At 36.3% G+C, this 25,769-nt stretch overlaps 1 protein-coding gene across 1 annotated transcript in view; it reads right to left on the reverse strand.

The window, feature by feature from the left end:
• Positions 1–926: 926 nt before the first annotated feature.
• The window catches only part of TBC1D32 (TBC1 domain family member 32), a 98,194-nt gene continuing 73,351 nt past the window's right edge, over positions 927–25,769 (reverse strand). Inside the window, exons 28-34 of the mRNA XM_075145744.1 lie at positions 22,332–22,415; positions 10,417–10,486; positions 9,490–9,605; positions 8,378–8,532; positions 6,532–6,672; positions 4,490–4,678; positions 927–1,634 (exon numbers count right to left, since the gene is read on the reverse strand). Of these exons, the coding sequence (XP_075001845.1) occupies positions 1,515–1,634; positions 4,490–4,678; positions 6,532–6,672; positions 8,378–8,532; positions 9,490–9,605; positions 10,417–10,486; positions 22,332–22,415 (875 nt within the window). The 3' untranslated portion in view covers positions 927–1,514. The remainder of the gene's footprint in view (positions 1,635–4,489; positions 4,679–6,531; positions 6,673–8,377; positions 8,533–9,489; positions 9,606–10,416; positions 10,487–22,331; positions 22,416–25,769) is intronic.

The following is a 25,769-nucleotide window of genomic DNA, read 5'->3' on the forward strand; positions in this document are numbered from 1 at the left end:
CTCCTTTTCCATTTCAAGACATTAGTATAACAACTCTGAGAATAAATTTTAATAACTGTTCTAATCTTAGATTTTCTTTCCATGTGACTATGAATTTCTGCAGTTAGTAAGATATCATCCTAAATGTCTACTTTTCATCTAACCTCATGTGGGCATTGTAAAGGTTACATTTCTACCTGATATTTTCTTTTTTGGAAATTTTGATGCAGATCTGATTGACTGTATGAAAAATATTAAATGGCCACAGGATACCCCGTCATTTTCCATATATATCCTTTGATTACTTGCAAATACTGAAGGAAGTCCTCCTGCTTGCCAATAACTATAATTTTATTGGCCATAATTTCAATAAATACAAAGGTGTTTATTAATTCTTGACAAGCCAACTGTAGTATTCATTTTAGGAATATGTTGTCATCCAATTGAATATTATTTATTGACTCAACATCATGGTGGGTGCTTTGAAATTTGGATTCGAAAAACAGCTATTACTTGATGCACAAATATATATTGATTTCTTAAATAATATTTAACAATGATATAATATAATATGGAAAAGAAAGCTGCTAGAATGTTTCCTCAGCTGCCCACTGACTGCTACCTAAAACCTATCCTTACAGCAAATGGGATGCAGTGCTCCTCAAGAAAACCATGTTTCTTTTGAAATTGGGAATTTCGGTCAACTTCAACAATGTTGAAATTTTACCTACACTGCACTGGTGTTAGAAATATCTAACAGCCTTAATTCTTCCTTTTCATTGATGATGAAAGGCAAGCACAGATGAAGCTTCTTATTAGTTTTCCTGTCTGAATGAAACCAGAATCTTTAAAAACGATTATTTTCCAGAGATATGAAAAGTAGGCCACTCAAGGACTTCTCATTCACTTATGTAGACAGGGAGTGTATGTTACAAATAGATGTTTTATGTCATAAAACGATTTATTTTATTTTAAAAAAAGACAGGAATATCAGTCTTTTTTTTATTGCATGTATTGAACATCCCATTTTCTCAACCTTATCCGCAAAATCGGAACAGCTGTGTACAGGGAATTTGTTTTTCATTTGTTGACTTTTCATGCATATGAATACACACTAGCAGTTGTTTCTAAGAAAAATCACTTTGTCAGACCCTAGCAAAATATGAAGGTTTTAGGACTGTGCTACAAGGAGATGACAATAATGCAATGAGTTGGGAACAGGTTCAAGGCTTTATAAGGAAGACTTACGTTCTAGGGAAGACACTTCAGCATCCTACAGGTGGGTTCTGAAGCTGCCTTCTGCTAACTGAAAATGAGGCTGCGCATATAGCCTGTCTGGGAAAATGTGGTATCTCAGGTCATCAAACTTAGATTAAGTCCTTTTGCAAAAACTGTATTCTGAAAACCCTATTTATCTTATAGTATGTACATTTACACAGCCTGACTTATTTTAGGTGAGATTGATATATCAATCAATCAGCATCCTTTTAAAGGATGTAACCAAAACTGGAAAATAAAGTGTTTGTTTGCTTCATCTATGTATTCTGCACTCCTATGTTCCTCATGTCTTTCAGCAGCATAGGTCTGTAGATCGCCTCCAAGCTTTCCATGTATTCTAAATAATCACTCACTCGAAATCCATGGAATGCTTCTTCCTGCACAAATACACACAGAAAACATTTATTAGCTAGGGAAAAAAGATGCACAACTCAAATGTAATGAATTCCAAGCTTCTCAGGATAGCTCATTTTGTTCTGCTTGTCACAGCCTGGGTGTTTAAAATACACACATTTTATTACATTTCATTTAGAAATAAAGAATTGGTAATATCTGCTTCCAGACAGTTCTTTCCAATTACAGTCTTGGTAACAAATAGTTTTTTCAGGTGGACGTTGTTCATCTCATTTTTGGAGAGCATACCATATGAAAATTTTTAAGGAAAACAAAGTAAGCTTTAAGAAGGCAAAGCCAGGTACTAAAATATTCTTTTAAAAGATTTCTATACCAGCACATGGCATGTTAAAAGTTTGTTAATGTGGCTTTTATGTCCAACGAGATTTTCAATAAAACCAGGAGAGTAACAGTAGATACTTATTTTTAAACTCAATGATAAAGAAAGATCTTTATCAAGTGCTTAAATAAAAACAGAATAAACACTTCTGCATCACCACAAATGATTAATTCTTACTAATTCCAAAACACAGAGTAAAAGAAGGTGCCCTCAGGAAAAAGAAACGAACAGGCCATGTTCCTTCTCGTGGCTACTATATTAGAGGGAGAAGGAGGATGCACCGCAGAAAGCAGGAACCCGAAGAACAGTCTAGCTAAAATGGCTGAATTTGTTGCTGCTTTGAACTGGAACAACTTGTGTGCCCACTATCTACTAAGCGGTATTACCACTGTTGGCAGCATGTGCTGCAAAAAGCTCTCCGGAGCCAGACAGCCCTTGTGGACACACGTTGCATCTGCTGGTCTATTGACTGTGCATCTCTGCTAAGTAGAATTCTCCTGAGAACATCTGCTGCCCCAGTTTCTCTATTTTATCCAAATGAAACCAATGAAACCAAGATAGTCAAGATGGGTTTACTGAGGTGGCAGGTTACAGTATTCTGGGTTCACATGTGGAAATCACAAAGCTATGGACCTTCATCCTTCCATGAAAGGATTAATAAAAGACCAATGCTGAAACTTCAAGATACTTCAAAGGGATCATAACTGCTAGTAACTCATCTCAGCCAACAGAAAGAACCAGAAAAAGGGAAAAAATGTTCATGGACAATTCATTATGTCTACTTTCTTCTTGGTCATCTGTTTTTTATCACTAGAAGGACACATTGAAAAGGTGAATGTTTTACTTGTTTTAAGTGCTTAGGCATCATGTCACCTGAATTGACAGCAAAGTTGTCTCCAACTTCTTTCTTCGTGTGCAAATGAAAGTATATTTATATTTTAAGAAGAAAATATTTGGTTTTAATTTTAATAGCTAGCAGGAACTACTTATTAGATAATACCAACAAAGGTGTATTGCTGTCAAATCATCATCTTTTCATTACAGATATAAAGCATGTTAGAAGCTTAGAAACAAAGTACTATTGGTTCTTGGAAGGAAAATAGGCAGGAGGACTTGTTCGTATAGTAAATGACCACTGCTAGTATGAAGTTCAAGATGTGACACTACATTAAAAAAAATATAAAATGAATATTCAAAGGCGGTAGGTGTGTTGTGGGTTTTTTTTAACTTCGTATGTTCTCAGAATAGTTTATACTTTCACTTCTAAGAGAATTGCTCCACTACAGTAATCCAAATTTGTGAATGTTGTGCTGGGAAACAGGCTAAAACTTGAAACTGAATTTGGTTATTTCAATAAAAGGGCAGCTGACTAACGCCTTTGCAAGTATTAAACCCAAGTAACCTCACATGAAGCCCATAATATTGCTGAAATTGAATGAATACAATGACAGAATAATTTTTTTTTCTTTAGATGAATTAAGAGCTATCAAAAGCAAGAGTACAGTTTAAGTATGCTATTAACGCCTCTTTTTCTGCAGTAGTCACTCAATGAATTGTAAATACTCCAGTAGTGCATTAATATACAGTATTTCTCATTAATTTAACAGTACCCTGTCAAATCTTTGGCCTCTTTATACTGTAGGTGACAACATACAAATTCTCTCTTCTATAATTTACATAAACTATCCCAATAATGCCATCAAGATGAAGTAGTTTTTAAACTACATTGACCAAAACCAGGTCAAACAAAACAATTCAGTCATTAGACTGTGTAGCAAAAATTTTCAAGGAAAATGATTGAGCTGACATATTATTCATATTTAAGAATATGTAAGTTGGATGCAAACTAGTCAGAAAACTATTGTTGTTAAGACAGATTACGGTGCAGATATATAACTCTCAAAAGAATTTTGACTGGAGAAAAAAAAAAAGACCAGAGAAAAAAGCAAAAATGTCTCTGGGAAGAAAAGTCAAATATTTGTATCTATTCATGACTGCATCTATAGCTAAGCAGTACCCTGCAAAAAGAATCCAATAACCGAAAGTAATTTATAATATGGCAAAGAATATGAAATTGTGAGGCTAGTTGTACAGTAATCGGCATCTGTTCAAAATAACAGCTCACTGAGCTTTGTGCCACATCTCTTCAAGCTTCAGTAGGAGACCACTGTGGAAACCCATGTTTCTGGAGAACATCTAGTTTAATGAGATTGGGGCCACATAGAGAGAACTGAATCAAATGCCCTCATGACTTAATGTGGCTATTTACTTTGCTTACAAATGGAACTGATCAGGACAAAATGCAGGAAAGCTATTCTCTGGAAAATACCATACCACAATCTCCTGCCAGGAAGTAAATAAAATTAAAGTATTATTTCACTCACTTAAAATCAATAAGTGAAATTCAGTAAGAGCTTCAGATAAAGTAACACATATATTTTCAGTACTGAGTGCTTTGCTTCCCTTCAGCAATTGAAAAATTAAAAAAGAAACCCTTACTTTAAGAAAAACCTGGAGATCTTGGGCTTCAGTGTGCTTCAGGATGTCTTGCTGTAGGTGTCTGAACACAGAAATACACATATATATTTGATAATCGGGACCAAGGAAAATACATATAGCAATGTAGTGACAGATCTCATTCCAGTCCATGTAATTCCAGAAACACTGAGTTATCCATTGCAGACAAATCTAGATGAAAATGAAATTATATACAATTAAATTGCTGTAGACATTCAGTCATAATTGATCAGCTTTCTCTTAACTTTTCTATACTATAGACGCTTTTTCCTGTAACATTACCCTACTTATGAAAATAAAAGGGATAAAGTACAAAAGAAGCCAAGAATCACCATTTTTTAAATCACAGCCTCTGAATAGACTTCCAGTGAGTTCTGCTAAACATTACACCCTGCATCCATGCATCTCACTTATCTGAGTATATTCTGACAACTCCTGAGTTTGAGACATAAAACTCAAAGTCCAATGAAAGCAAAGGTAATTTTTTCAAGATTTTTTAAAAATGTGGCCTAAAGGGTAATGAGGGTGATGAAGGTGTGTTTAATGTGGATTTTCCTTTAAAATTAAAGTAGTTCTTTGCCTTATGAATGAATGTTAGGCCCTTCCCTAAGACACATTTTCATTTAATGAAGTGGGAATGGAACACACTTAGGGATTCCATTTTCCAGTTCTAAATCACAATGTATTAAGATTTGTACAGCACATTTCATTTAGTTCTAGAGCACAAATCTTCTGCGAATCAGTCCTGAAAGTGTTTAAAAATATGCAGCCACGGAAGTACCAAGATTCTAATTAGATGACAGCAGCCATACTCTGGCATTAAATCTGTTTTCAGGTATTTATTAATGCACACAAGCACTTAAATACATCAGAGTTGTTTTCACAGTTCAGGGTTGTTATGTTTTTAGTCCTGCGGTAGAACTGCAAAATCACACAGAAGATACAGTGGCATCCACCAGTGGCATTTCAGTAACACGTTCAATAAAAAAAAAAAAATCCCCAAACAAAAAACCTTGTCAGCAGTTTAGAACAATAACTAGTCTATTATTAATTGAGTGCAAACAATTAAAAAAGTAAACAGTAAAACTTACACAAGAATAGTTGAGGAAGGAGTGACTGTTCCTGTGTGTTTTCCCACCCCAAAACAGGAACCCTATTACAAGTACCTCATTCCTATGCTGAGATAATGCTCTTCATCTGCCAATCGTCTCTCTTCAAAGACCAAATCCCAAGGTGACTATTTTAAGCCATATCTGTACCACACTGGCATTTGCCCCCATTAAGAAGTCTCTTAAGCTGCAAATCTTGTGGCAAAAAGGAATTTTGAAGGCATAAGATGAAAAATATTTTTCTTGCCTTGGAGCAGCAATAAGCTTTCTTACTGTGGTGAGAGATCCTTTGCATTGGCAATCTAACTCATTATTGCATGAAGCTGTTTATGCTTCATCATGACTGTAGTCTTTACAAGTAATGCTCTATACATAGCATCCCATATTATCAAAGAGTTGTAGTAAGTAGGTAAAATGAAAGCTAACATTATGGATAAGTATTCTTCTTTAGTAACATCTCTTTAATATAGAAGAATAGAGTGATACCTGATTGTAATAGTTATGGTAGCTCATATACAATTTTGCTCTAATATCGCCTGAACTGCTTCCTATTATACACCTATCCCAAATTACTCATTTCCCTCCTATGGAAAATTCAGAAAATTATTCCAGGGAATAAGATATTCTATTTATCGTTAATGATAAATCTGAGGTTTTAGTATATATTATTTTTATCAAGTTGTCTGCATGAACGTGTCATCAGCTGCAGTACACTCTCATTATTCTACCAAAGTCAGTTGCTTTCTATTTTCAGATGCTCTAAGTCACTATGCATTCAATACCATCTCTTACCCCCAGTTTCATAACCACCACATAAATGCTGTATAGAAAAAACACAGTAGTTCCTGAATGTACTTGATTTTGTGGCTTTAAGTCAAAAAGTTGATGATACTTTGATATGCTTTCATCAGTTACCTGGGATGGAGTGAAACCAGACATGTGGAAGGCTGAAAAGACAAGTGGTAACTCAGCTTTCAGCAACATTTCAATGTGGTGAGCACAGCAAAAATAGACTGGATGGATGCCAGATTCCACTGTGGTAATAGGCAGGTGCATCTGATTAACAACAACAACATCATCATCAACAACAACAAAATTGAGGAAAAGGATTACAGACTACAAACATGTTATTTTCAAATACCTTGCTGAGAAGAATATATAAAAATATTCATGTTTACTTTTACAATAAGTCATCCCAGTTATTTTAGAGACAGGAAATAGAATAAACAAAAAAGCTGGTACTACCATCAGGAAAAACATGTAGTTAAACTAAAGAAAATTAAAAGTTAGAAACTGTTATTAAATATATGCTGACTACTCCTTGCATTAGCTATCCAGTTCTTTATTGCATGTAAGATTTAATTGACAAAGCAGGGATGGAGAAACCGTTGTTATATTTTAAACAAAAAAAACAGAAGAAAAAAAAGACAAGCTCTGTTTGATTTTTTTTTTCCCATTTACTGGTGGATCGAGTGGAACTTCTATGGTATTTGAAGTTGTTTTCTATGTGCACGTTTCTTTGCAGTATGCGTGGCTGGTATGAGTGAAATTCCGTTTTGCGCAGCAAAAGGAACAGAGGTTTTATCAGTATGGAAAGCTCTGGATATCAGTGCCTGGTTTGTAGGTAATGAATCCTTGACTTTGTGTTGGAAGATCAAGGTACATCCTTTGGAATTTTTCTCCTTCCTGAGGTAGGCAGCATCACAATCCAATGGCTGGATAATTCCTCATTCATGTTTTGACATTTTATTTTAGTTTACATTGTGGTAGTTATGCAAATAGGTTAATTATTGAATTTTCTCTTTGTGTTTTCAAGATATATTATGAAAAAGAAATCATTTAGATTAGAACGTTAGCACTGCAGCAACCTGCCTGCAATGCTGGCTAGTTCTCATATGGAAGATGACACTGCAGTTCTCAGCACTGACGGTGTTCAGCAGAATTATATTCACACAATGGAGCAAAATTTCATTGTGCTGGAAAAACCTCAGGGCTGGACTCAATGCTGTGAGTGGACCAATACGGTCACCTCTGGTGAAAAGACAGGCCAATTCATACTAATACAGAAGCTTGCTTGCAGAAAAGGTATGAAATCTAATCCGTGCTTCTTACACCCCAGAGTTCTCTAGTAAAGGCTACAGTTGTTTTATAGTTTATGTTCAAAACATTCAAGACAACATGACAATGTACAAAGTCAAACTGGAAGGGTTTTTATTTTAAATAGATGGAATCACCCCTAATGAAAGATGAAAATTATGTTTCCTATACTACAAACTTGATCCAAAATACTAATAATTTAAAATTGTCAAGCATTCAGTATTTGGGCAGTAATAATTTTTGAAATTTACTAAATACATTCTACTGTATTTAGTAAATTTTAAAACTGATAGTTTTACTAAAAAAATCAACAGGATGGACTTGCACATTTTTTTAAAAAAAAGCTCATTCAACAGTATGGCAGTCTTCACACAGAATTTAATGCCAAATAACAAAGTTTATTTTACTGCCAGCTTTAAAGTTCAATAACATTGCCTTTACTATCAGTCCATCTGTTATTTCATTACTTTTAAACAACCATTTGAGCAAATGTCAAATCTATATCTTTCTGAGAGTATTTTTCAGGGTCACGTATTCAGTTAGTGGGCTTTAGTGAGAACTTAATACGTTAAAAAAACCCACCCAAAACTAAGGAAATTGATGAAGTCTCCTTTAGAAACTTTCAAAGTTGCCTTTCAGAAAGAAACAGCTTTTAAATTCTTACAGATATATGCAGTCTTGGTAGCCAGAGAAATGCTGAAACGAGAAGACGTGAAAACCGCTGAAGAAACATCAGTGTCTTCTCCCCGTCCCCCGACATTATGAGGAAGACAGAAGACGCAAACCAGTCGTAGCCAGCATAGCGCGCCCGCAAGCAGCCTGCGTGCGAAGGTTAAGGAACTCGGGCAGAGATCTCCTCCTCGCTGCCCTGCAGGAGCTGCAGCCCTCCTCCTCCCCAGGCCCATGCACACAGAAGCAAGAGCTGGTTTGTCAGAGATGGGACAAGGGGAATACAGCTGCACAGAAGGCAGCTTCTTGAGGCATGGCTGCCTCTCACACTGAATTAAGAGAAATGATTTAAGCTATTTTCCCTATACGCTACTTTTTTTCCATAAGTAGTCAAGCCAAATCAACAAAAGTAAACAAAAAACAAGGAAATGCAAAAAAACCCGCACCAAAACAAGTGTGCTTATAGTACAAGAAAGGAGAATGGTGGAGGAGGAAAACAGGAGTTGTGAAATTATGGGAAAAAAAAAGTAAAAGAAAAGCTTTAAAAAAGAGATTAAGCATACTCTGACTAATATACCTGAAGTGTATTTTAATAGTGATAGGTAAGTGTGATCCCTGAAGAATATAGCAAAGCTTGTTGGAAAAGGGTATCTGTTTTATTTTTAAAAATATTTCCACAGTAGATCTAAAAGAGTCAGAAGACAAAACATTCCTGTTGATCAGATTACAGCCACATATCATTATACGGGCAATACCATTAACCCTGTTGGTATTGTGGGGGTACCACAAATACTCATTAATGCTCAAAGGTGCATTGCTGCAGACTCTATCACATACAGAAAGATGTGATCCTACTGCAAAACAGTGTACGTCAAAAATAAATGAGACTTACAATTTTAACAAAGCATGGAAACACAAGGGTGAGGATTTTCTTGAATGCATTGGGTGTGCATTTTAACTTAACAAAATTTCAAAGTAAAAGTGCTGCTTTTTTTTTTTCTTTCAGTACGTATTACACATCTACACCACCATCAAAAGCCCCAACTGAGAGTTCAAATTTCACTGGCATTTTTAGGCAATATAATTTATGCCATCAAGAAAGGATACAAAGTGAGGATGCCACAGTTCTTTGCTGTTGTTTCAGAAATTTCTCACAATTCATTAACACGAAGCACAGCCCATTTTCAGCATGTTCTTTTAGCAATTTTAGATATTTTCCATATCTAGCACAAAAAGTTAAAAACCAAAACTGTTTAAAGGTTAAATAGTTTTTTTTTAATTCCTAAAAAGCAAGAACTCATATTTAATAGGCCTGTGAAAGTTAAGCTGTCATTGCATTGTTCATCACAAACACTATGTTGTAGATATACACATAAATGATTTAATAAAACCTATTATGCTTTATCTAGGAAGGATACACACCAAACATCTGCTACGCAGTGTTACAATTCCTCACCTAAATTCCTTTTAGTTCAGTTTTAGAAACTGTGGTGGGGACGAGCAAGTACTCTAACACACACGACTCATTTTTTCACATACATTATTTAGAATTCCATCTAAGTATATTATAGATGTAATTATTAGCATCAGAATTCAAATATTAATGCTAAAGATAACAATCTCTGGAAGTACAGGCACATTAGCTTTTCCTTCATCACGGCTCTGCAAATTACCAGCCAAATAAAATGTTTAAATGGAATATAACTAAGCTTAGCTAAACATAACCATTTAGAGAAGTAATGTGAGGAAAAAAAGACACATAACTCAGCATAATGTAATTTTATGGTAAATCTTACTAACAAGTTACAATTAGTCTTTACAACAATAAAGGATAATAACCTATATAATCTGTAAAGATAACTTAATTATGTACTAATACTTTTTTCATTTTCAAAGTCAGAATTCATTTTCTTAAAGATGATCTTTAGATTTAAACAGTATAAAGCATTGAGTTGGTGGATTACATATCATTAAAGTCATTCCATGAAAATCAAACAAATCCTAGAAATAGGGAAATATTTTAATACCATGTACCTGACTGTCATTTCAACACCAAGCTGCTGCTCAGATGAAAGGCTTTCATTCTTCACATCTGCATCCATGGCTAAAACAAAAGAAAAAAATACAATATAGTATTATGATAAATATGCTTTTAACTGAATACTAATGTAAAGCTTTTTTTAATGTATAAATACCAATTCTGGAGAACTGTTTCTTATTTGGAATGAGTTTAGTAGTGTTTGCAAAGGATGCATCAAGAACTTGCATTCTTCATATACGTTTATTTTTTTGATTAAAATCACCTTCTTTATAAGGAAATCTTCACTGTTAGTATGCTTATCATTAGCTTTACAGCACGATGTAAACAAACATCATCTTTTTCAGTCCCATTTCTTAGTAGAGCTTTAACCTTTCTGGCCAAGAAATCAGACAAAGCAGCATTTTCTGATCTACTTTCTTCCATTCCAGTGGCCTTAAGTCTCCTAGCTCTAAAACCAATGTTATTTAAAAAAATTCTATTTTGACACCAATCACAGAAAATTGTAATTGATGGATTTAAAAAATCCTGTATTTCTATGCATTGTTTTTTCACACAGTAATATATGTGCCCTGTTTTCTGCATTTGTTTAAATTAAAAATCCAAATTAGACAAATTAATAAATCATGAATTAAAGCAACCTCTGTTGTAATATTTTCTCAAAATTTTAAATTCTAAATGCAATTAAAAATGGGGCATTGTTTCTCTCATGTACATCTATATAACTATACCTCAGAAAAAAATTAACAGTCCAATAATATTATGAGTTACAAAGCTGAGGGCTTAAACCTTTAATATACTTCTTTCAAAGTGCTACTTAAAAACCAACAACAAACAAAACAAATAAAAAAAACCCCTAACAACTGACATAATTTGTTAAAAATGTAAATAACAGATACGGCAGCAGAAGTCAAAATTTATTATTATGTAAGTGATAAATGTAAAAATCTGATTAAGCAGATCACACAGTAACTTGATATGTATTTTTTCTATATCCTTCTCAGACAGATAGAGAAATCAAACTGAAGGATTCCATAGCTACCAATTCAGATAAACATTCCATGTTCCTGGTAAGCATACAGGGACTAAGGTAGTAAAGATGACATAATTGCAGGTTAAGGGAGGAAATGCCTCTGGTTAGGAAAAAAGGTTAAAGAAAAAAAAAATTAAGCGGCATTCTGTTCAGAGGAGATGAAGTAGGTTGAAATTTTCATGAAGAAAACAATACAGCAAAATTATATTCGACAATGAAGCAATAAAATTCAGCAGAGGAAGTATAGTAAGAAAAAAAACCCGCTCCGTATTATAACTTTAATAGAGGACAATGATCTAAGTGTTAGGATCATGAGAAATTAACCTTGTACTTTTGGCAAATACATTTACACATAAGAAAAATGAACTGGTCTTCGAGTAGAACAGATTTATTCAATAATCTGATAGGATTGAAATAGCAAACCCACATCAGAGAGTTTCTACCCAAAGAACAGAAGTTCAAATATCTTTTGCATAGCATACCAGCAACACAATATTTGGCCGAATACATATAAAATTACAGGGCATTTCAGTTAAAAACCCAGAGATGAGTGAAACAGTTTGTATCTTCTTACAGTTCCTTTTCCAAGTTACCTCTTTACTCAGGCTGCAGTTACCATACTAAGTCAATTCATTTTCAGGTTCCTGTGTGCAACTGTGAAGGCAAGAGGCATATATTCTAGAAACCAGGGGGAATTTGAATGAGTTGGCTATGACTAACGGCTAATTCAGTCCTGAGACGACCATATTTAATGGCAGGAGAGAGGCAAGCAGTATAACCACCTCTAAGCCACAAGGAAGCCCTGCCTCCATTTTGAGGTGGATCCTCCTGTGGGTGACAATGCAGGAGCTGGTATCCAAGTTGTCGTGGTTTAACCTGGCAGCAGCCAAATACCACGCAGCCGCTCACTCACTCCCCCCACCCCCAGCGGGACGGGGAGAGAATCGGAAGGGTAAGAGTGAGAAAAACTCGTGGGTTGAGATAAAGACAGTTTAATAGGGAAAGCAAAAGCCGCGCACGCAAGCAAAGTAAAACAAGGAATTCATTCACCACTTCCCATCGGCAGGCAGGTGTTCAGCCATCGCCAGGAAAGCAGGGCTCCATCACGCGTAACGGTTACTTGGGAAGACACACGCCATCACTCCGAACGCCCCCCCTCCTTCTTCTTCACCCAGCCTTATATGCTGAGCATGACGTCATATGGTATGGAATAGCCTATTGGCCAGCTGGGCCAGCCGCCCTGGCCACACTCCCTCCCAGCCCCCTGCACATCTGGCAGGGCATGGGAAGATGAAAAGTCCTTGACTAGCATAAACAATACCTAGCAACAACCAAAACATCAGCGTGTCATCAACATTATTCTCACACTACATCCAAAACACAGCACTATACCAGTTAATAGGAAGAAAATCAACTCCATCCCAGCCAAAACCAGGACACAAGTCCAGTAAGGGTGTAATGAGGAACAGCTGTATCACAACCCACGATTTGAGCCCAGTTTCCACTCTGTAACAGTTTACAGCAAGTACTGAACGCTTATTTTCCATTAACATTAAAAGAACACAACTGATTTCATTGATCCTCATTGTCTTTTCTTCTCTGTTGTAATAATTTCTTAGTCGCTGAAAAGGGTTTTCTCCTTATCAGTTTTCCTTTGGAGTATTTTCCCCCATACCGTGGAAGAAGATAAAATTAACATAGAGTTTGGACTGAAGAATAATTCTATATTACACAGTACCTCATCAAGGCAAAAACTCTTGCTTTTGTACACCAGTGTATTTGATATAATCATAGCTCCGTACACTAGGCAGTCAAGTTGCTACCAATCCACAACTCAGAATGGGAACACACACACTGTGGTTCTTTGTCCCGGGTCAAAAGTTTTGATTTTCCATTTTGTTTACCAATTAATAGACTGGGAAGGCTAGGCTTTGGAAAACTATAAAGTCATTTAGAATACACAAAGGACCACTTCCCACTGACTAAAAACTGAACCTAGAAACCCTAAATGCTCCATTAAGCTTAGAAAACTGTTATTAACAATAAGTGGAATATTGAAATACTGCATATTGCGATCCATGGATAAAAAGTTGACTAGTAAGCTTGCAGGAGTATGTTGTGACTGTACTATTGTAATGATGCTCATACCTCTGATTTAATATACTGAATTTAATTTTCTGCAAAACTCATTTGACAGATATTTATCAATACACCTGATACAACTAACTGTCTTGAAACACAATGGGTTTCATAACAAAAGGCATCGACAGATCAATTTTCTAAATAAGAATGCCGATTATCCTCAAACAAAGGACAGAACACCTCTCTGAACTGTGAATTAGATAACAACATGATACAGCACTGTGGCTGTTATTAAATGGAATGCACAACATGCTTTGACCGATTCCTTTTTATTTATCTAATAAACCAAAAAATTCTATGTTGAACACGTATTTTACACTTCTTTCTTTAAAAATTTAAACCACTGTAAAATAGACATTAAGCCAAAATTAAATTAGTGACTTGAAGGATATCAGAATTCTCTAGGAGCTGATTTACAATTTAAAAAAAAAATTATCATAATAGAAAGTCGACTTTATCTCTCATTCTAAAATGCATTAAAAAACCCCACAGCAGTAAGTATGGACCATTTTTAAATGTAAATGATACTTTTTTTTTTAGCCTTTTTTAGCCATGCAACTGCTGTTTATATTAGCAACCTACCATACACACTTCAGATAAGCTAATCATAAGAAATACTGGTATGCCCACTCTTAAATCTTTTTTTAAATCCACTATTTAACACAATCTTGTTCATTCAAAAGAGAAAATGCTTCCTTTGAAACACCAAGGATTGTAAACTATTAATTGTCAGTGATAACTTTAAACAAAAAAAAAAAAGAACACTACACGTGAAAAATTCTAGAATATTAACTTTTTCTACAATAAAGAAGTATTTCTTTTTATGACTTGGTAATCTTCCTCTTGTTTCCAACCCTTCTACCTCTAAATCAAATTCAGTGTTCCATAGAGAAACAAAAAAAGAGAATTAGGACCTCTGCTGCTTGAGTGGGGGAAGCAGTGAGCGTAGGGAGCACAGCAAAAAAAGGCAAAGTGGGCTCATTGTCCCCACTAGTTCAGTTAGCCTAAATCTGGGATTCCTAGGTAAGGCATGCTTCACTGCCATTGCCTATCCAGTCTTCATCTTTAAAGCGAAGCAATCCTGTGCATCCTGGATAGTTCCAGATGCAAATCAGGTGATCCTGGGGAGAGATGGGGATTAACTTCTGCTTACAAGCCCTTTCCTTATTTATTTATTTATTTATTTTCTGCAGAACAAAACTTCGTGAGGGAAAGGAATTTGAAGGTTTTCATCTTATACCAATAGCAAAAGATGGGCTGATTGTCTTCTGTGGTTTTTATCTTCCAGGTCTTCCTGCAAAACTGAGCAATCATAAATGTCCAAAGGGATTAGGGGGCATGAGAAGAACAGGATGAAGGGAAGACGGGGAGCAATTCTTTAAGCAATCTTAGTGTTTCCTTGCTTTGAGGTCATGACTGATCATTCGTACTAACTCTGATCATGCCCATTTCAAGCACCTCAATGGGCAGTACTTCTCAAAATGTTTTGTAGCACTCAGGAGCACAAAACCAGACATCCCATAAGGCATGATTTGCAAAGGCAATTACATATTATTGTTAAACTCAATTTGTAGCTATAGGCTACAAACACTTCAGAGTAAGTTAACTGGTACACACAGTCCAGTAGTATTCTTCCTGATCAGACTAGACCTCAATCAACTTTACAACTCATATGAAAGATTGCTTTCTTATTCATTTTCTCTCTTACCATGAAGAAGCTTTTATGTGTTTAAGTCAGAAAATGGGCTACATCGCATTCATACTGAAATGATAGGATACCAAGCTGAAACAGCTTTACGGCATATTTCATAGAATCATAGAATCATTAAGGTTGGAAAAGACCTCTAAGATCATCAAGTCCAACCGTCAACCCAACACCACCATGCCCACTACACCATGTCCCTAAGCGCCTCATCTACACGTCTTTTAAATACCTCCAGGGATGGTGACTCAACCACTTCCCTGGGCAGCCTGTTCCAAGGCCTGACCACTCTTTCAGTGAAGAAATTTCTCCTAATGTCCAATCTAAACCTCCCTTGGCGCAACTTGAGGCCATTTCCTCTCGTCCTATCGCTAGTTACTTGGTAGAAGAGACCAATACTCACCTCGCTACAACCTCCTTTCAGGTAGTTGTAGAGCACGATGAGGTCTCCTCTGAGCTTCCTCTTCTCCAGACTAAACAACCCCAGTTCCCTCAGCCGCTCCTCATAAGACTTGTGCTCCAGGCCCTTCACCAGCTTTGTTGCCCTTCTCTGGACATGCTCCAGCACCTCCATGTCCTTCTTGTAGTGAGGGGCCCAAAACTGAACACAGGATTTGAGGTGCGGCCTCACCAGTGCCAAGTACAGGGGCACGATCACTTCCCTACTCCTGCTGGCCACACTATTTCTGATACAGGCCAAGATGCCGTTGGCCTTCTTGGCCACCTGGGCACACTGCCAGCTCATGTTCAGCCGGCTGTCAACCAGCACCCCCAGGTCCTTTTCCTCTGGGCAGCTTTCCAGCCACTCTTTCCCAAGCCTGTAGCGTTGCATGGGGTTGTTGTGGCCGAAGTGCAGAACCCGGCACTTGGTCTTATTGAACCTCATACAGTTGGCCTCAGCCAGCCTCGATCCAGCCTGTCCAGGTCCCTCTGCAGAGCCTTCCTACCCTCCAGCAGATCAACACTCCCGCCCAGCTTGGTGTCATCTGCAAACTAACTGAGGGAGCACTCAATCCCCTCATCCAGATCATTGATAAAGACATTGAACAGGACCGGCCCCAGTACTGAGCCCTGGGGAACACTGCTCGTGACCGGCCACCAACTGGATTTAACTCCATTCACCACAACTCTCTGGACTTGGCCGTCCAGCCAGTTTTTTACTCAGCGAAGAGTGCACCTGTCTAGGCCGTGAGCCGCCAGCTCCTCTAGGAGAATGCTGTGGGAGACAGTGTCAAAGGCTTTACTGAAGTCCAGGTAGACCACATCCACAGCCTTTCCCTCATCCACCAGGCGGGTCACCTGGTCATAGAAGGAGATCAGGTTGGTCAAGCAGGACCTGCCTTCCACAAACCCGTGCTGGCTGGGCCTGATCCCCTGGTTGTCCTGCACATGCCTTGTGAGCGCCCTTAAGACGAACCCCTCCATAATCTTCCTCGGCACCAAGGTCAGGCTGTCAGGATCCTCCTTCCGGCCCTTCTTGTAGATGGGCGTCACACTGGCAAGCCTATACATACCATACAACTTGTATGGTCTTTAGGTAATAATTAATTTATTTCCCTGTTTAACTGCTGTTACCCCAAAGAAACTACTGGCTTCCCTTTTTTGTTAAGTGAAGAAAATGACTAAAGCTGTTGCTCACATTATAGATTTAGCTTTTTCACTTCCTGGTGCCCAGACCAAATGTTTTTATGGCTATATAAATAATCTTTGCAAAATATTAATGAATGTTAAATTTTAACTTCAGCGATGGTAAGAAAGATTACTTTTCTTTGTAGAGATGGAAAATACTTTTGATTCAAAGGAACCATGTAAATAACAATACTGCAAACAGTTGAAAATCCCATGATGGCCAGAGCCACCTGCATAATTCCTGCAGATGCTTCAAAAATCTTTAAAGTATGTAATTATGTTCACTATCAGATCTCTAGTCCTTGGCTTTGTCCATATAAACTGAAATTGTGGAACTCACAAAATCTTTTTTTTTCTTTTTTTTTTTTTTTAACAAAAAAGTACTCTTTAACAGGTACCTAAACATTGACACTGTCAGTGGGCAGGTGCCCAAACAGTCAATATAGAACTTTATGTTTTGTCAGTACCTATCCCCTCTCCTTCTGATGTCCTTATGAAAGTTTTCTATTTTAAAACATTATTTGGAGTTGGGGCAGAGCGGATGTCATACGTTTCTCACTATATTCTCTTCTGCCATTTTGCTACCATTTTTTGATCACGTCATCTCCTCCACTAGGCTACTCATGTAGAGCACTTCTGACAGTCTGAATCTCATATTCATTGTTAGAATTGCTATGAAAAAATCCCATTTCAAAGAAAAGTATTACTATTGTTGGATTTGAATTGTGAATGGACACAATGTAAACAAGATGCAAGAATAATTGCTGGAGAATGCTGTTGGCTTCACATCAGAGATAGGTAATCTCATGTGCAATTCCACTTTGACTATTGAAAGTATCTGTTATGTCATCAGTACGCTTGTCATAACAATACAAGATCAAAATATTCATATCTAGAACTACTTCTTTATGTACTGGTCATCACTAATACTCAAGCTGTTTTGTCAGCAACATCACTAAGAATGAACCACGTTTTCAGTCCAGTTACATATAAACTGGCAAAGGGCAAAACGCTTTTTGCTAACAGCATCTTTAAAGTGGACACCCATCTTTAAAGAAGTGCATTCATCAAATGATGCAGGAAGAAGGGAAGAATGCCCTTCCTTCTCCTTCCCTTTCAGCCCAATTTCGGGTTGTAGTCCTGTATTTCTCAGTTGCTACTCCTTCTGATCAGCTCTATACTGATAGCTTCCCATTGGTGTTTTAAAAATTTTTCAGTTCATTACCTGATCCACCTGACCCTTAGAAGATTAAGAGCTCATTAAATGGTAGAAAAGTTCCTATGAGATTTTGTTCAGCTGGAGAACTAAGCCTCATCTAGAGAAGGAACACACCATGACATTTGATTTTTACGGCCAAGACTTGAAATCCCTGAGGTTCTGTCCCTTTGGCAGTACTTGGCAGAGCTGTTTCAGAGACAAAGTCCTTTGGAAAGAGAGAACTCAACTGCAAAGTCATCTACACAACCAGAGCTACCAAAAAAACCAGTTGATCCTGAAAGGTCGTAGCATTCCCAAGTTTGGACAGTCTGCAACACATGGCGGAGATCAGTTAAGAAGTCCAGACACCAACATATTAGATGACTCTGCAAGTGGAATTCTTTGAGAAATGGGTTTGTTGGAACCTTGAGAAAACGAATACATTTCCACAAAGCATTTATGTTGCAATGAACTGGAATTTGCTAACAGGAAGAGCAAGAGGCTATTTAGGAACTTCATATCTCTAATGCATAATGCCTATTTTACTACTATAGCAAATTTCAGTTTCTTGCCATCCTATTGCCTATTACAGCTAGATATCAATGATTTGGTTTTCAATGTTTCAGGTTTTTTTAAGAAGAAAGAAAAATAAAAGCAAACTAGAAAGTATTAATTCTGGGAAAGGGGATAGACAGAGTTCACTAACGTTTAACGTACATATTGTATGTTATTTTACTCATCTGAATCCACATGACAGCAGTACCATGGCTGCTAGCAGAAAGTAAACTTCAGGTAAGATTTGTGTTACTGTTTATAAATAAACACTGCAACTGCATAGTGGTTTATCATATATTTTTCCTTCTCTCTTAACCTGAAAATGATAACAACCCAAACTAATTTGATTTTTCCATATTTGCAAATTTTATAATAGACTGAAATCCTGAGGGATTCCACAGTAGATGGATGACTCTGTTATTCTAATTACAACTACCTGCGGGTTTAAGAAAGCTGTCATTTTTTAAGATAATCAATTTCTCATTTCAAGAAACATGATAAACACCGAATATCTATGCATTGTACTGAATCCATTTTCATTAAAATTGGGGCTTCTCTTCATTAAAATTAAACAACTATTAGATGCTGTTTTTCAGTTCCTCAGACCCAAATTTATTGAACAGAATGGTGGACACATGCAATTTCCAAGTGCATGTTTGGCTTAGATGTGCAGCTAGAAAGATGCATCTGGAATACAGTTTACCTTCTAACAACTCATTAACTTCACCTAATTAAAAAAAATGTCTCTACTGCAACAGCAGTTTTAGGATTTAGCTTAGGTAGAGCTTACACATACGTATATGGAAAAGATACTGTGAAATCATATGGCATTCAATAATTAATTGTTCTCCTTGGAGAAATTCCAACACTTCATACACATTAGCATAAAACTCTGGGAAATGTATACAAATCTGATCAACCATTATTGAGAAACCTAATTTTAAGTAAATAAGTTCTGATAAAGATTTGATCGTGTTTTGTTTGTCCCTTCTGTACAAACATAGGAAGCATAATACAGAGTTGGGTTCTCAAAGCACATTCCCTGTCTTCATAGGAATGCCACACTGTACGTTTTACGATGCAAAAAAGAGCCTGAAATGAGTGTAAATTTAGCTATACAACTGATTCTTACAATCAAGCCCTTTTACTGTTCCAGAGTGGAGTATGATCATAGATTAAGTTTTGGAGCCAGATTTTTGTTTCTCTTTCATGTCAATCAGCATGAATTTATTGGTCTAAACTAGTTTCCCTGGACAATACCTTTCTGAAGAAGGTGCTATGGAATTTTAGTAACTATTTTCCTATAAAACTTAAACGAAACCCTTGATGAAACATATGCTATTTGCCTGAGCAACACTCTTTCCTGGACTGGAGAACTCTTCACAAAAAGTGTCTGTGGTAATGGTGCTGCTGACAGGGAAAGAAAGCATTAAGACAACATCAGCCCTTTGCCTACATTTCACATTAGTTTCTTACCACCAGATTACTGACTATTCTTGAGAAGGCTTCTCACTCTCCCATTTCCAAGCTTGTCTTCATTAAAGCACATGGAATATCAAAAGCATTTGCAAATGAAAATTGTTCATCAGCCAACCCTTTAAATTTTGGAGCTTTTATTTGAGAACTGAACAGGCAAACTTACCCAGAATTAATGTCCAATAGTGCCTGTATAAGACTGAATGAAAAAAATACTCAGAAAATATGAAAAGGAATGTCATACAAGACTGGATTGGATTATTATGGAAAGAAAATTTGTCAAACTCAAGAAAATCAAGAATTGAGGCTTTTACTATGTTATCTTTGTTTTGTTTCTGTACCTATTCTTTGGGATTTTCCATTCTAAAAGATTAATTTAATGTATGCAATTGTCACAGGATTTTCAAACCTGGTGTTTCTTCAAAGTTGGCATTAAATTTCAGATAAATAATGTAGTGTTGTTGCCACCTCCACCGAATCAATGTTTCATGGTGAAACCAATGAAGTAGCAGATCCAGGTTCAACCTTCCTGAACATGTTTTAAATCCTAGCTTTGAACAAAAGGTTGAGAAGAGTGGATTGAAACTAAGGTACTCAACACCTAAGCGAACAGAGTGTGGACTACTGCTTCCCTTCATTAGAGTTCTTCCACACCGGATGGAAGCACTTAGCTGTTATGATTAAGAAACATCAGGATGCTGTCTTTGCTGGGCAAGGCATCCACTTGGAGGTTGTAGTGTTAGATGTCTGTTCCACCGCTAGTTAGTTTTTGCCTTATTCAAACCAAGTGGGTTTTCCCATTTTTCTAACAGAAAACACTACGATAACCTTGAAAAGTTAGGTCTGTGGGCTATCCTGTTCTCCAAAGAAATGCGAGATAGGCATTCCCCAAGACAGAAAAGAAAACTACACCTGGGCCTTACGTATCATTGGAGAATGTGTGATAGTTTGAACTGTGACCTAAAAAGAGAGATGTACAGAGAGGAGCAAGAGGGCCAGTCTAGGTGTCAAATAAATCATTTACGTCATGAAGACATTATGTGGGCTTTCAAAGGAACCATCATAATCATAATTTGAATTCAGAAGTGTCAGAAATATGTAAATAGCAAGTCTTATGAGTCCATGAAAAGATTTTTATTGCTCATTCTGCCTCCTGAGAAGTTGAAAAGTAAATGACAAACTAATGCAGGACAACAAAAAGCCCTTTAAGGATCTTTTAAGGAAAAATAAAATAGTGACAGAAAGAACTGTCACGTCAGCAACTCTCTTCATTAAGCAAAGAGAGAGATTCTCAAATAAAATTAAAAGTATTCCGTTAGCAAGGTTTTCAAAAGGTAAAGGCCACTACATAAAAGAAAGAGATCCTCGGGGGTTTATGCTTTAAAACTTCAAAGGCAAGTCTGAAGTCTCCAAGGACACTATATTTGCATGCTATGGATGTGAGAATAAAATATCAGTACAAATAACAGACTCTCCCCAAAGCAGGCTTAGTTCTCCAGAGTTAGTGGTAGAATAAGTACTCTAAATGACTGAACTACAACCTAAGAGAAAAGTCCTGGACAAATAGTGAAGAATGAAAGTGCAGATATTAACAATGCTTTGAAATCTTCCAATTCTGTAAGTGATTCAAAATATTAAAACATACTACTTTACAGTCAGAATAAATTAACTTTATCACTCATCCTTTATTCTTGGCTGTACAAGAACAGCCATCTGCACAAAACCAACACTCAGATTACTCTGCCAACAATAGCAGTTCTTTAACACATATCCTTTAATGCAATATAAATTGCATACCTTTGGGTTGATTATATATTATGGGCCTTTCAAAAGGTGAGCCAGATTGCTTACACCATCTTAAATGTTTATGCCACCCGCTTTGCAAATCATTCTATAATAGGTGTCAACAAATACTTTGAATCATGCCCTCACCTGTTCTGCATCTACATCTTTCCATTACGCATACAGAAATGTGAAAGCCTATCACTATCTGTACTGTTTACTCAAGCACATCATCTTTTGCTTCAAAGTGAGGTATTTCCCATGAGTTAAGTAATGAATTTCTGAGCTGTTAAAGAACATTTTTAACAACCCCCAAAATGCTACAGATACATTTAAAAGGAAAATAATTTAAATATGAAGAGGCTGCATGGCAATAAATTATTAGGAAACTAACCTTTATAGTTTCCCGTGCTGAAATAACAATCCAATCGGCTTTCAGAAAGATGTGACACGAACTTTTCAATTAATTCTGCCAAAACTGCAAAAAGTAAAAACCCATTAAAACATTAGAGGCAATGAACAAAATGTGGAATTACATTGCCTAACAAAATGACATTATGTGAGAAACTAAAGCTATTTGAATTCCTGCATGTTTATTCATGTTTTTATGGGGAAACAATTCAAAGCATGCACTGCGCTTTTGCATTCCTAACTTAAATCAAATTTTAATAGCTTTACTGAGAATATATTCAGTGTAAACGGCAAGAGAATCCCATATCATCTTTATATCTTCCAAGGATTACTTCAGAATTTGTTACATGGTTTCAATATGAAATTAAAATTAACTATAATTAAACTACAATATCTTACCACATTTGTCTGTGTACGTAGACAGGAAAGAAAAAAAAACAAACACAAAAATCCCCAAAAAACCCAACAACCCACACACAACACAAAACCCACATCACCCCAAAATGATGTTAACAAAAGTAAATGAAGTTTTAAGGGCTGTTTCCAAAAAAAAAAAAACCAACTATATAAGACCATGTATGCCATCACAAGATAAAAATTATTCACTTAAAATTAAGCAATAGGAGCATTTCCTTTGGGCAATTCTGTATTTTATGATGACCATAACATTATGGTCTTATTCAGTTCTTGCCATGGAACTTTGAGTCTGCAGATACTGCAAAGATAAGTCAGATGCTGACATCTGGTCACTTTGTAGGAAATGATATCTCCCACCTTAATGGGATGTTAGCCAGGAAGTTAGTGAGAAATCTCAATGACAAATCGTTAGCAAAAACTGTTCCTGATTTCTCAGTTTTGCAAGTTTGAGGCTACTGCAACTGAGCACACTGCCACCTTACAGGTTGAAACAACGGATACAAGGAAGCCTTTACGCATACTGCATGGAGGAAGCCCATATTAAGATAAGCCATATTAAAAATTTCAGATAGCAACAATGAACATTTTTTATAAGTAAATGCTATCCTAAAACAGCTGCTGTTGTCATGATAAACAGGATTTAAAGAACAGCAATATAACCTTCTTTTCACAATAATTCAAAGCAAGGAAGTGTATTTAGAGAGTAACAAGTGCTGCTACCCATGGGATTTCCTGGTTTAAGACTGCACGTTACCATTTCCTTGGCAGCACCTCAATTTAATAGCACTGAAGCTGAGCTCCTGGTTGCCCACTCCTGCACATAACTCCATGCACCCACAGGTGGTTTTGCTGGTTTTAAGCTGAGTAATTCCACTACACCATTTTAGCGGATAGCTGTATGAATAGTTGTAGCAGCACAAGTAAGGCATAACACTCTGTGGTGGAGGTGGCAATGGAGAAAGCTAGAAAACTCTCGAACTAGCCTTGCTGACAGGAAAACTAACGCAGGAGACTGCAGTGCAAGCTCTTTCGTGTGTGAGGAGGAGAAGACAGAACCTCCACCGACAGTCTGATGCTTATTATGCCAGAAAAATAATGAAGAAAAAGATATCATAAAGACAATTTAACTCTTCTTCCAACCATTTTAAGCTAACATACTGACATGAAATTGTGACTCTTTTTTTCTTGCTTAGTTGTCTAAAACATTTACAGAAATTCATTTACACTGAATGAGTACAGAAAAAAGTTTGTAAAAAAGTTGAGTTTTGGTAATGCTATGTTGATGGGTAGGGCAAAGGGGAAAAAAGTTTCACTACAACAGCTAAACACAGATTAGAGTTAGAGTAGCCAACTCCAACAGTAACAAAATTAATTTTGCATTGCAAAGGACTGCTAAATCAAAACAAAAAAATTACATGTGTAATTTATATTCTTATGCATTTTTATGGAGAGAAGAAACTGCTAATTAAACATAATACAGCTATTTTTAATCATGGTTAATAAACCACATGGGACTGGCAAAAAGCAATGTATTCTATAGAAGAGTAATAGTTTATTCGTTTTGTGAGAATAAACAGAATAAACAATCTCATTAATCTTCACTAATATGCTTAGGGGAATTTAGTCCACAAACAACATAAGAAATATTTCTGTAAAATGAGGAAAGATGTCTATACCTGGAGCTGGAGATAGCAAAAAGCAGAAACTAAACTTAAAATTTGTAACTAGCTAGATGTTTGCTGTGTGACTATTAGTATCGTGATTACTGAAATATGCCATACTATAATAACAAACAGGAATTATGTTAAAAAGACTAAAATACCACATAATTCAGAAAATTTAAAACCAAGTCAGAACATTGAACATATCTTCCCTTTTTGTTGGAAGGCATCCACATGCTTGACCTAGCAGTCGACTGTTTCAGTTCAGTGCTTGAGTTAATGGGAGAAGTGACAGCTCAACTGCTAAGCAATTTTTTGAAACTCAAGCACTAAATTGATTTCCACCATTTGAAAGTATTTATCTAAGTGCCTATCAGGATCTTTGAAAAGCTTTTAATCAAGTTTGAGAGAGGAAGACACACATAAGAGTTTCTCAAAACAAATTTGGTTAATACACAAATAGAGGGTTTTCACAGGACATTGTTTCTTCCAAAAGAATGTCCATATGAAATGACAAGTAGTTATTTTAATTTTTGTCTTTTAATACTAAATTATTTAGCTGCCATGTGGACACTCCCTGAAAATCTTTATAAAGGTGGAAACTGGCTCAGTAATTTTTCATTTAACTGGAAAAGTAGACAAAAAAAAATTAGGGAAGTTCATTGTATAGTACAGCCAGTATTGTTGTAAAAGCCCACATTCTCATGCAGAGGTTATGTTCAGAGATAGAGATTAGTGTTGTGGCCTACCGACTCAGTGAAAATGTGGATTTTCTTAAATTATGGTAGCTTGGCTGTATTAACATTGAAGTTTTTAAGAGACTGGCAATTACCTCATGCAAATTTAATCCACACATCCAAAATAAAGAGAATTTTAATTTAAGAGTGTGTAATCATATACAAAATAAATGAAAGGGTTTTAAAATTCCCTAAACGATTGCAGTATGCTCATAAAACAGCTGAATTCCTGCAGGGTGGTTTTTTTTCCTTGAAGAACTAATGTACAAAACAAAGGTAATGAAAATGGCTTCTAAACTGCGTAAGAGCACTGATTAAAAAAATTCATGTGATTAAAACTGTTTTAATAGGTAACCACCATGAGAGGTTATCTAATTCCTACTCTAAAAGGTTTAAGCCAAAAAGTTCAAAAACTCCAAAAAGCATCAAATTTTTTTAGATCCTCTAATGTAACTAGTGTTACTGGGTCATATTCTATACCAACTCACAGATGCTTCAGATGAGTTTAAAAGAAAAAGAACTTTCTTAAGAGCTAACAGCAGTCCTGCTTGACTTGTGTTAGAGGTTAAAAATAAGTGAAAAAAAAGAGTGAAAACCTTGGACAGC

This window comes from Calonectris borealis, chromosome 3, assembly GCF_964195595.1.
Source record: "Calonectris borealis chromosome 3, bCalBor7.hap1.2, whole genome shotgun sequence".
NCBI classification, from domain to species: domain Eukaryota; kingdom Metazoa; phylum Chordata; class Aves; order Procellariiformes; family Procellariidae; genus Calonectris; species Calonectris borealis.